The sequence below is a fragment of the Quercus suber genome, unplaced genomic scaffold (genome assembly GCF_002906115.3).
Source record: "Quercus suber isolate HL8 unplaced genomic scaffold, Cork oak 2.0 scaffold_622, whole genome shotgun sequence".
In the NCBI taxonomy this organism is placed as follows: domain Eukaryota; kingdom Viridiplantae; phylum Streptophyta; class Magnoliopsida; order Fagales; family Fagaceae; genus Quercus; species Quercus suber.
Window position 1 is genome coordinate 423157 of NW_027070065.1, and position 13544 is coordinate 436700.

Here is a 13544-nt window from a genome sequence, read left to right on the forward strand (position 1 = left end):
TTGCTTCAGGTGGGTTGGGGATTAGGAACAGGGATTAGGAACCTAAGAACTTTCAATGTAGCTTTTGTAGGGAAGTGGTTATGGAGATTTGGGCAAGAAAGGGATGGGATGCTCAATGGCATCAAGTGATAGAGGTGAAGTATGGTTGTGATTGGAGTGGTTGGTGTTCTAGCTCTTCCTCTAGTCCATATGGAGTCAATTTGTGGAAAAATATAAGAAGGGGGTGGCACTCTTTATCTCGGTTTATTTCGTATGAAATTGGAGATGGATCAAAAGTGCAGTTTTGGCTAGATAGTTGGTGTGGATCTTCTTCTCTCGCTGACCGCTATCCTGAATTATTTAGGATTTGTCGTAGAAAAGAGGCAAGTATGGCGGATCTTATGAGGTACACCAATGGAGTCCTCCATTGGGAGATACATTTTTGTAGGGATGTGCATAAGAGGGAATTGGAAGCTTTCAGGAGCTTCATCAATACCATTTATAGCACTCCTATAAGGGGGATCAGGGAGGATAAGAGCATCCGTAGCAGATGTTCTAAAAATTATGCCATTTTACCACACTAAAGGCCTACTTTATTATTTTACCACATCATTTTACAACATCCTATTTATCAGATGTTTTATAATTCAATTCTATACATTAAAATAATATTTACTACACATTAAAATAATATTTATTACAACACACCAACACACCAACTCACCAACAGCCACAGAGAGATGAGAGAGAGAGGAATAAAAAAAGAAAAAAAATTTTACCACACCATTCCGTACCGTGGCAAATTTGCCATGGTACTGTTCAATATTGCAAAAGATATAAGATTTCCCACATCTGCTAAGGGGCTCAATTTGGGTTTGGTGTGGGATATGTGCCAAATATTTAGCATTTGGCACATATCCCACATCTACTGTGGGTGCTCTAAGAGATGTTGGCTACCTTGTAAAAGTAAGGGGTTCACGGTTAGTGCATACTACCATCTTCTAGTTGGCCATACTACGCAGTTTTTCCCTTGGAAAAACATTTGAAAGNCAGCGTATTGGAGAAGAAAGCAGCAGCTGTGCCCTGGACCCTGCTCTTATGCGTTATGGTCGATTGGATCGTAAAATTGAGTTTCCACATCCTAGTGAAGAAGCAAGAGCTCGCATCTTGCAGGTGAGTCATTTGGGGAGTACTTTCGTTGATGACTGCTTTTATCTTTGTTATGTGCCAGACTCTTATTAAACCTTTTCCTTCATATGTTAGATCCATCAAGGAAGATGAATGTTCACCCAGATATAAATCAAGCTTGAATTATTATGCCTAGATTCTGTTCAATTTCACGGTTCAGATCATGCAAAGGCAGGACTTCTGAAATGGTATTATGTGCCCTAAATTTCAATGAAGTCAAGCTGAGTTTACACGTGATCACAGAAGTAAAACCTCTGTATTGTGTAATCTTGCGGACTAAACCATAAATCATTAATTTAATCTTGCGTATTAACGATGATGGGAACTGCAGATGAGATCATTAAAGCTTGAATTTTGTTGTTTGATCTCATTCTATAATCACCATATGCTCCAGCCTCATGCTAGTTAGGACTTAAGAATAATATACCATTGCATTCCTTTTGTATATCAGTCAGGGAAAGCAAATTAAACATGATTTTAAATTGTAAAATTTATTTGTATTGTTAATGATAGCTTTCAATCATGAATATTGTGGATCTGTGACCTGATAGCTTTCAATCATTAAATTAAACTGTTAATGAAAGAAACTGGATTTATTTGATAAATTATTCCCCTTCGCAGGTCAATTGCAAACAATTCATTGAGTGGCTCTGGTCCATCCAGCATTTGGCAATAGACTTTTATGTCTATGTAATGTGTTTCTTTATTGTGTGGAAGGTGAATGCCTCTGTTGTATGTGCTATGGACTGATCTATTTTGCAAATTGCTTCCTTTTGTTAATACATGTGTTAGAAATGGATGAATCCACTTGATTTTGCAATTTAAAGAAGCCACTTTTTTTGTATAGGCCAATTGTGAAAACTTGAGAGTAGAAGTTACTCTGGGCATTTAATTTGTCTCTCAGCCAATTTGGCTTCCCAGGATACAACTGGTTGATCATTTCTATGTGCAGTTTGTGTCACTCCCAAGTGCCACTGACCTTGTAAGGGAGAGAGAGAGAGAGAGAGAGAGAGAGAGAGAGAGGAGGGCCTACAACTTCTGTAATCTGTTTGCCATTGATCATGTTATGCTTTATCCATTCATTTTGGGAGACATTGCAGCTCCCTGTTATGCAATCAGTCAAAAACAAAAGATGCAATCAGTCAAAAACAAACTTCATGTTATGCTTTACATGTGTGTGTGCGCGCGCGCGCGTGCCAATGAGCGAAGTTCAAAAAACCATATTCTCCCTCTATATTAATGGGGTGGATCATAATTATAAGCTCTAGCTCCATATCAAGGTCACGGTCAATATTGTCACGGGCAAGGATTAGGATGCATATTTTGCCCTATAATTAATATGGACCATGATTTCCGATAAATGAAGTTTTGCACCATAAATATTAAAAAAATAATAATAAATAAAAGAGATGGAATTGGAGAGGCTGAAACATTTCTGATGTTTTTGCAGGAATTGGAATGTTTTTTCCTTTGCCTTCAAAAAGCATTTCTGATGTTTTGCAAGCCACACCTTTAAACCTCTCGGCTACAGCGAATGATTCCTTAGCCTAGGCTTTTACTAATTATGGTAATTTTTCCTCAAAGACGGCATTTGATCAAATGCTTTGAAGTTTTAACCCTCTTACTTTCTCAGCTTATTGGGATATGTCATGTAATATTTATCAGCTTTGCACAGAAATGCTGAAAGATAAATATTGCATGACATATCCCAATCCGACTAAATTTTTGAATAAACACTTTGATAAAAATCTATTTTATAACATAAATATTACACTACTTACAAAATCCCACCAGTTCTTTTAACCCTTAAACAAATGAAAAAGTTTAGATTCACAAATGTTGACACAAGTTGACATGGCAAATTATTAGTTGTAGATAAAATTGTGGTGTTAATGGTGGGTCTAGATGAGAACCTATGCAAGTTTACCAACTCAATTGGTGTAAATAATATATGTAGCATTACTCTAAACAAATACAATAACTTGGTACAACAGAGAAATCAAAATAACCGAGTCTCTTTTAGCACTTTGAAACTACATTAATGTTTATGCAATTGGCTCCTTAGCTACTACAATAGTGGAATCTTTTATTCATGTTACAAAAAAGGAACAACAAGATCACTAGGTCACAGGTGGGCAAGTATTATGCTTGCTGATAATGAAGACAGTTCAGACAATAACTTGTTGCTGTTAATATGAACTCGAACAAGTCTCAATCTCATGGCAAACACTGGCTTCCATTGGATTTTCTGAAAGGCGCTGGAAATAAAGAGGTATTTGAGGTATTCCCAATTGCATCAATCCTTCAAGAATTTTAACTACATTTCCCATGGTTGGTCTATCCCTTGGATCATCTTGAATGCACCAACAAGCAACTTTACAAGCTCTAGTTAGCTCTTCCATGTTAGCATTGCCCTCTAACTTGAAATCTAGCAATGTTAGAAGGTCTTCCCCCTTGTTTATTGCCATTGCAACACGAGCTGGAAAGTAGTTATATATCTCTTCATCTGGCATGTTTATATTTCTCCTACCAGATATTATCTCGAAAAGCAGCTTCCCATAACTAAAAACATCAACTTTTGGAGTGACAGCTTCACCTGAGATCCATTCTGGTGCCAAATAACCTGTGTCTCCCCTCATGGTGGTTAAGACCCGACTGAAGTTCCGACATATTACCTTTGCAAGCCCAAAATCAGCCACTTTCGGGTCATACTCAGCATCCAACAATATGTTCTCAGGCTTGATGTCACAATGTATGATACAGTCTATACAATTCTCATGAAGGTATGCCAACCCTCTAGCAATCCCAATTGCAATATGATATCTTGTATTCCAATACAAAATTTTAGAAACCTCCTGAAACAAATGAGATTCTAAAGAACCTTTTGGCATATAATCATAGACGAGAAATCTTTTTGAAGCTTCTACACAGAATCCACGTAGGCGAAGAAGATTGACATGCTGGATTGCTCCAAGTGTTCTCACTTCTGCACGAAATTGTCTCTCCTTGCTCTACGCTTCTTATTTTCTTCACTGCTATGGCTGTTGAATTCGGCAAAGTCCCTCTGAAAACAGTACCAAAACCGCCCTCCCCAAGTTTTGGGGAGAAGTTCTTTGTTGCTTTTCGTAAATCCCGAAACTTGGAACACCATCAAAGAAAATTCTGATTCCTCGAGTGCACCATCAGCGGAAGGTTTCCACAATATAATTGCCAAAACAATGCTAAGGAGAAGAATGAGCATTGCAAAAACTCCAAGAATCCAAGCAACCTTTTTCGACATCTTGGTTCTACTTCCAACCAACTCAATTTGCTCAGACACTGAAATGCGAACATGCAAATCTAGACCAATCTCATTATCGGATGATAGTTGTAAATTCCTCAATTGTTCCATGTAAATTAAGCATTCATTATAATAGGCATAAGCAATGCAGTCACAATCCCTTAAGCATGTTAATTTACATGACTCAATGTCTTGGACCGTTACATTAATCTTTGTTGCCACCCCTAGGAGCTTTCCAAAGTTCAAGTTGGGAATTGTAAGGAACTTATCGATTCCTCCATTTGAGCATCCTAAAGGAGTTCGCCTAATGCACCCTCCTGAGTAGTCTTGCATGCTCCAATTTCCTGGCCACCTTGGTTCAAATCCTTTTGGGCAATCACAAAGAGATGCCTTATGCTGAGTACAGATGCCATAATTGCCACAAAAACCATCAATCTCACAATGTTGTGAAGCTTCTGTCCAAATCGAATTCCATTGCAAATCACTCCATATATAGATATTGAGATCCCCGGTAAAGTCCAAAACAAATCTAGTGGATACAGGATAGTCGAGAGAAGAATATGTAAAATAGCTTTCGTACTCATTGAAAACATGGGTGTAGTTTATGTTTTTTTTTTTCTTTGGTAATCAGTGTAGTTTATGTATAAATCATAGTATATGTCGTTCCATTCTATCAATGACTTGTAGCTGATACGCAGCTTAAGCCAAGGAGAATTGCTTATATAGTGTAGTACTAATCCACTTTCTTCTAATTCAGCTGAGAAGTGGCCACTACCTGGATTTTCTGAACTTGTCCATGACCTTAGAATATTGCTTTTATTGGTAAGTCTATTGTACCCAATCTTGGCCCCTGGAAGCAACGTATTGGTTTGCTCCTCAAAACTCTGCCACAATACATTATCTAATTTATCCCTTAAGATAACATTCCCATTATCGAGAAGCACTGCTACAGTATAATTAGGCATGCCAGAGTTTGTGCATTTGCAAAAAGGAATTCCTTTTTCTGTTATCAACAAATTGCCATCCTCAGAAATTTCTAGTGCTTTAGAGGACGGGTCAGAAACTGAGCAGTCTCTATTTGCCACCCAAACCACTGTTAACTCTGCTATAGTTTTATACCATATGCCTACATAATGCTTGTGAGACTTACCAGGTGTGAAGAAACCCAGTTCGAAAATTCCGCTTTTAGAAGTAAGGTTCTGGTTCCATGCCAGAGGCTGACCTCGGTACATGGTATCAGATGCAGTGTAGAGATGAGCTTTGAGTGACAAGATGAGAAGTAGAGCAAAATGAGACCATGCCTTCTTGCTTGTAGTATAGATTTCCTGCTTTTGGCTTCTTTGTGCCATACTACGAGTGTTCATCTTACTAGCTAATTTATCAAGTGAGTCTTCCATTCTCTCTCTCTAACTAATTTTATTAGAGTTGCTGTTTTTCTGTTTGAAATGTTTCAATTGAATCGAAGTACTACTTGCAATTAGAGATCCAAAACAGTCTCAAAGCTCGCCCCTGTTGACTCTATTTATTCAAAGACGAAATTTCCATGCGCGTATGCATTGGCAGCTAAAAATTCTACAATTATGGTCTTGAACATGAATTTCCATTTTCTTTTCTTTTTTTCTTTTTAAATTTTGCTGACTAACGGATATGATAAAAGAAAGCAAAGGGAAGAATTGAAATCTTCGGGCACCATCTCCCTCCAGAACCACCCAAATCGGTAGATGAGGGTGGCCCCTAGAAAAACATGAAAACTTAGTGTGAGTTTGGATAACGTCCCAAGGCAGGCATTTGCATTTTTCCCTAGGAGTGCACTGTTCACAGAAATAAATAAATTTGGGTCCTATGGACACTATTCATAGTTAAAAAATTATTTTGCTACATTATTTTTAATAATAAGTTTTCAGTTTTTAGCAATAAATATTATCCAAACAGACTCTTAGACACCTTACGAGTCAAAGAGGTAACACATGCAAAAATGAAAAGAAATCATTGATCACAAAGTAATAAACCCGAAGAAATAATCAATTAAACCAAAAACACAAGCTTTGCCACTCAAAAGTTTAATAGCTTTACCCATAAACCAGATGAATTTCAGGTTCTGTTAGTGTATCAATATCATGTAGGACCCAGAATGAGAAAATTCACTTAAAAGATATGATGACCCCTATAGATGAAAAAATGAGTAAAATCGCTTGAGATCTTTGATCATGTTTAAAGGAAAGTAATTAAGACACCAATTTTTTTTTTTTTTTAAGTGAGTTTATTCAAGTTCAGCAAAAAATAAAATATGGGAAATACCAAAAATAACATTAATAGATGTAGTAAAAAATGAAATGTCAATTAAGGAACTAACTGCAGGTGTGCCTTTTGATAGAATAAAATGATGGAATCGATTATATATAGATTACAAAATCATTTTCAACTACTTGGCAAAAGAAGACTTGTTACAGAATTCACTATACAGTGCCAACTGTAAAATTGGGGGGCATGGACAGCCACAAATCAGAGAATAGATATTCCCAATCAACCATAACAAATGCTAGTGTAGCCTTAGGAACAAGTTTCAGACATGAGCCTAATATTTTTGTCGAAAAGGTCGAAGATCAACCACACCTATAATTTTTATAATGAGATCTTTGTCATAGTTATATATGGATAAAAACATAAAAATCGACTAAGGGAAGAATGAGATCATAAGAAGAGTTGCTAATTGAAAAACATTTTAAGCACAGGGTATACATACATACATACATACATACATGCTCATATCTTTCATCTTACTAAAATCCCCTGCAATTGGGGTCACAATAAATACACATGATATAAGTCATAGTGTCTTTGAATTAAAATTTAAAAGCACCATCAGCAAGCAAATTCAAAGCCTCAGGTTTCCTCTACTGTCTTAGGAACTCCGTTTGCAGTACTCTCTCACAGGACGCAAGATGACTAACAATAAGGGTGAGGTAATTTGGACAGATGCCGATCAAGACCAAACCTGGGGTGGAATGGCAACCAGAAGTAAGAAAGATTTGGTACGGTTGCTAAGAGTGCAAAGCCATAAACAAGTTCTGCTTCCGAGCATGTTCTGGAATAAGTTTATGGATGTTATCAGGCGGTATGCCTGAAAGCTCTGCCAATAAAAATAAAAGAAAACATTAGTAAGCATTAGAAGCCAGGGCAAAACCAAACCAAAATAATTTCAACAGATTCAAGAATGCATAAACGAGTTCATTGTCTGTAGCCTATGACAATTTCTCTATTCATTTTCTTTTGTCTAACCAGGTACAATATTTCATACCATTAAGTAGGAAAAGTAGAAAAATAAAGCTCAATATATATTTTTTTTTAAATCTTCATTTTCTTTGGGATAAGTAGTGTAGCTTCACTTTTATCTTCATATAACTGTTTTCAACATAGATAACATAAATGACATTTGATGAAGAAAAAAAGTTATAAATTGTAAGAGATGCCCTTTCGAACATAAGAAGCTCACTTCGTTACATGATTTTAGAAACATGCTTGGTTTGGTGATAATGATGATGCGGGTGAAAGATATCACAAATATAAGAGCATATCTGCTTCTAAATTCTATTTGATATCACCTATCAAACTTCGATGTCTGGGTTTTTATCCCGGCTATAGGGGCAAGAGACATATTTCAATATAAAAAATCCTGAACTTTTACTACAATATTAATAAATCTGCAAAGGAAAAAGGATTAGTAAATGCAAGATCAGAAAGCACAATACTCATTAGATATGTTCATGCTGCTTCGAGGTTACTGAATTGCCTCACCTAAAGCTTTTCTCGTCTAGGTTTGACAAAACTACAACACAATCAAGCCACTACTTTCTTTTTCATTCTATCTTCTTCTTTTTTTATAAATTTCATAATAACAACAATGAATTTCAAAGAATTAACAACATGAAGGACAAAATAAAATTTTCAATGAAAAAGTAGAACACCATGATGGTATGGTACACTTATTTTATTCAGTATTTACCTGGGGCTTTAAAATTAAAGAGAGGAGGAAGAGGGCGACCATTAGGAAGGCGAGTGTTTGGGTCCCTCAGTTCATCAAAGAAAGGGTGAATGCAAGCTTCCAACTGCAGTACCACAACAGAAAAGGGCTGAGCATTGTATAATATTTGCTGGCCAAGGACAGAATACAATGGAAATTAACTTACAGCAGTGCATCGCAAATTGGGAGAGTACTGAAAAAACCTACATACGAGGTCCACTGCTTCTGGGGGTAAACGTTTTTGGAAGACCTGTTTAATGAGAATACTGTCAGTCCCACAGAAACAGTGGGAATATTAAATGAGGCAAATAATATGCACATACATGATAACTAAATCACATTTCAGAAAATCCTAATTGCTAACTAGATAACTATTACAAGTGAATTATTTTTTTTTTAAAGATTACATATGCACACATGAATATAAACAGTGGGAATGTGTGAAAGGTTCAACCAAGTTTTACAAAAGAAAAGAACAATTTTAAATGAAGAAAGAGGGGGGGGGTGCAGGGGGAGAAGAGGGGTGGTGGGGAGGAACAGACACATTGTTCAATTAAATGAGGCAAATAATATGCATGGGTTAATATGAGCAACCATGAAGTTCAAGGGGGTTGCGGCAAGGTGATCATTTTTCCCCTTTGTTATTTGTGTTGGCTATGGAAGCCGTTGGTAAAATGTTGGATAAGGCTGTATGAAGGTCGTTTGTCAGGTTTTAGTGTAGGTGTTTCTGCCGGAAGATCTTTGTTGGTTTCCCATCTCCTTTTCGCTGATGATACTCTAATTTTTTGTGATGCTAATATTGATCAAATGCTGATTCTCTGTATGGTGCTCATTTGGTTCGAGGCTGTGTCCGGTCTGAAGGTAAATTTGGGTAAGTCTGAGCTGGTGGCTGTGGGAGCAGTTCATAACATGGATCTTTTGGTGCCTGTCTTAGGCTGCAAGCAGGGTCTCTCCCAATGAAATATTTGGGTCTTCCTTTGGGGGTAAAATTTAAGGACAAGTCAATTTGGAATCCAATTCTAGAGAAGATGGAAAGAAAATTAGCAAGTTGGAAAAAATTATATTTATCCAAGGGAGGTAGAGTCACTTTAATTAAAAGCACTCTCTCAAATCTCCCTACTTACTTTCTTTCTTTATTCCCTATTCCTTCTTCAGTGGCCAACCGAATTGCTAGACTTCAGCGGGACTTTCAGTGGGGTGGCCTAGGAGATGAGCCCAAATTTCATCTGGTTGATTGGTCTACGGTGTGTACTCCGCTTGCTTCAGGTGGGTTGGGGATTAGGAACAGGGATTAGGAACCTAAGAACTTTCAATGTAGCTTTTGTAGGGAAGTGGTTATGGAGATTTGGGCAAGAAAGGGATGGGATGCTCAATGGCATCAAGTGATAGAGGTGAAGTATGGTTGTGATTGGAGTGGTTGGTGTTCTAGCTCTTCCTCTAGTCCATATGGAGTCAATTTGTGGAAAAATATAAGAAGGGGGTGGCACTCTTTATCTCGGTTTATTTCGTATGAAATTGGAGATGGATCAAAAGTGCAGTTTTGGCTAGATAGTTGGTGTGGATCTTCTTCTCTCGCTGACCGCTATCCTGAATTATTTAGGATTTGTCGTAGAAAAGAGGCAAGTATGGCGGATCTTATGAGGTACACCAATGGAGTCCTCCATTGGGAGATACATTTTTGTAGGGATGTGCATAAGAGGGAATTGGAAGCTTTCAGGAGCTTCATCAATACCATTTATAGCACTCCTATAAGGGGGATCAGGGAGGATAAGAGCATCCGTAGCAGATGTTCTAAAAATTATGCCATTTTACCACACTAAAGGCCTACTTTATTATTTTACCACATCATTTTACAACATCCTATTTATCAGATGTTTTATAATTCAATTCTATACATTAAAATAATATTTACTACACATTAAAATAATATTTATTACAACACACCAACACACCAACTCACCAACAGCCACAGAGAGATGAGAGAGAGAGGAATAAAAAAAGAAAAAAAATTTTACCACACCATTCCGTACCGTGGCAAATTTGCCATGGTACTGTTCAATATTGCAAAAGATATAAGATTTCCCACATCTGCTAAGGGGCTCAATTTGGGTTTGGTGTGGGATATGTGCCAAATATTTAGCATTTGGCACATATCCCACATCTACTGTGGGTGCTCTAAGAGATGTTGGCTACCTTGTAAAAGTAAGGGGTTCACGGTTAGTGCATACTACCATCTTCTAGTTGGCCATACTACGCAGTTTTTCCCTTGGAAAAACATTTGAAAGAAGAAGAGTCCCTCTAGAGTCGCTTTCTTTGTATGGACCATTGCCTTGGGGAAATGTCTGACAATTGACAATTGACAATTTAAGGAAAAGAAAGGTTTGCATTTTGGATTGGTGTTACATGTGCAAGTGTAATTGTGAAACTATTGACCATCTATTCCTTCATTGCCCGGTTGCTTTGGAGTTGTGGGATATGGTGTTTGGTTTATTTGGAGTTTATTGGGTTATGCCAATGTCTGTTGTTGGGCTATTTGCTTGCTGGCAAGGTCGGTTTGGTCGCCATCGTAATGGAGATATATGGATGGTTGTTCCTCATTATTTGATGTGGTGTATTTGGAAGGAGAGAAATAGTAGGTTTTTGAAGACAATGAGCATTCCATGCCTGACTTCAAGCTTCTATTTTTCAGAACTTTATTGGACTTGTTCTCTGTGTAGAGAAACCATCCTTTTTCGTCTATTTTGGATTTACTTGATTTTTTTAATATTCATTTTTGATATGTTCGCCCCTGCATACTCCCTGTGTACTTGGGTGTCTCTCTCTTTTTAATATCAATGAATCTTTATTATTTATCAAAAAATAAACACTATTAAAATAATCATCAATTCTTCCCGGGAACAACATAAAAGATTCCTCAGCTTCTAGAATAGCTAGCACAAGCCTTGCCCTAAGCAGAAGTCATTCATGGTTTAAAGTTATTTCATGACCCATAATATATACCAACTGCTTCCCTCCCCATGCCAATTGCCAAGCCCCATTGTAACACCTCTCAGACTTCTAGACATTCTCTAACCATTGACCTAAATACAATTTTCCTTTTTTTTTTCCCTAATATTACTCTGTGCACCTAAGAACCAGAAAAGCATACACATCAACAACTCAGGAGAATCAAAACCGCTACCTATTTGGTTCCTGAGCCAGAGCCTTGCTCAAAAGTTCTACCTTTATATGTTTCCTACAGTTACTATATAAATAGGATCTTGGTCATATTAGATGTCCTCAACTTGCCAAACAATGTCCAGTCCGAGGGATGTCTGGTCTTAACACTTTCACTAAAGCATCCTCCAAAAACTGTGAAACTTAGACAGTCCACACAAAAAGGCACTCAAGAACAAAGACGATTGAAGACAATATAAAAATGATACAAGCAAGGAAAAGGATACCTTGTGCCATGGATGAGGCTTTATCTGTGGGAACTTAAATTCTGTATAATTCGGATTCATGCACTTTATCTCCTCCCTGGTTGGAGTTCCCAAAACCTGGACAAAGTTTAAAATACATGAAACACTTATTTAGATTTATGTTAACCACTAAAGAGTATATTTTTTTTAGTTATATAATGATGAAAGATCTTGTACTCCTTGTTTCCTATTTCACTTCCAAAAACACAAGGTGAAAAGTCTTTTAGCTAATACAATGAGTTGATGTCAATGGCCAAAATTCAAATCCCAAACTATGAATAGTAAAAAGGATATTCACAAAGACGGGTGGAAAATAATAAAGTAACCTCACCTTAATGATCTCAACTAGTTGGTCAACCCCACTTTCACCGGGAAACAAAGGCTGAAAGATAAGTTGGATTAAAAGTGTTAATGGCAGTACACAGGACGGTAAAAACAGGGATAAGTCCGTATAATTTCAAGTATTGACCCACCTGTCCAAGAAGTAACTCAGCCATCACACAACCTGTAGACCATATATCTATCGCAGTTGTGTACTCGGTGGCACCAAATATGAGCTCTGGAGCACGATAATATCTTGAACAGATGTAAGAAACATTGGGTTCTCCTTTCACCTGATAAAATGCAAAAGGGATAAACTCAAACCAAATAAAAGACACAACAATTAATAAGAATAACCAGAGAGACATGCAAACTTACCAACACTTTTGCACTCCCAAAATCACAAAGTTTCAGTTGATGTGTATGGGGATTGACCTGGACAGTGAACAGTTAGCACTTTAGTGTGAAAAATAAATACACTGAAATATGTAATTAGCAAGTCACCAAGAAATTCAACAGATTCTATACACATGCAAAGAATCACAAAACAAAGTCTTCATTATCAATAGATAAACTGAACTCATGGGATTATAGCAAACAACCAGCATTCTTATAAGCCAAGTCGACCAAAAGATAGTCCAAAGTCATCCACATCCTAGAACTAAGTTACAAAAGCAACAATTATAATGTGCGTGGGTTTCCACTTTATAAAAAATCCAATATAAGCATAATACTATCAAATATTTTGAAAGAACACAACTTTCTAACAATAACATGGGTTCTGAAGGAAACTGACAGGTTACATAGGTTAGAAAATTGTGTGCTGAGATATGAGAGAAACTGACAGCTAATGATGAATTTGAAGTAAAAAAACATGAATCAACATAACAGCAAAACAGGGATCATGAAGCCATCCATCCCATTTCAAATAAAAGAAATTCGAGGAAGAGGTGCAGATGAATCTGCAATAACTAAATCAACTATATAGTATATCTGAAACCTGTGAAGCACAGATACTTCAAACTAATAGCTGTATCCATATTGGATATATTTCTAATACGATTGGATACTTCCCGCCTTTTTTTTTTCTCACTCTCCATGTGAAACTAATAGCTTCATAACTAGTTTTATATTTAGACACTGTCTGCCTTTTAGCCTCAGATAATATCTTTTAAACTAATATATATATATATATATACTGTATTTGTTTCATTATTCATCAAGTTCACCATCGTGAACATGATGCTCAATTTTTCAATAAAAGTCTTATTACCTATCAAAAAAAAAATATATA

At 36.8% G+C, this 13544-nt stretch overlaps 1 protein-coding gene and 1 pseudogene across 1 annotated transcript; both read right to left on the bottom strand.

The window, feature by feature from the left end:
• Positions 1-3181: 3181 nt before the first annotated feature.
• Positions 3182-5796, bottom strand: LOC112030842 (G-type lectin S-receptor-like serine/threonine-protein kinase At2g19130; annotated as a pseudogene).
• Positions 5797-7133: 1337 nt separating this feature from the next.
• LOC112030841 (shaggy-related protein kinase kappa) lies at positions 7134-12685 on the bottom strand (the record flags this gene model as incomplete). Its single annotated transcript, XM_024063503.2, is given in 7 exon segments — positions 7134-7577; positions 8451-8553; positions 8635-8718; positions 11912-12007; positions 12261-12311; positions 12403-12543; positions 12629-12685. Coding segments are annotated over 7 exon segments (621 nt in total), but the record flags the coding sequence as incomplete, so codon positions are not given.
• Between the last annotated feature and the right edge of the window lie 859 nt (positions 12686-13544).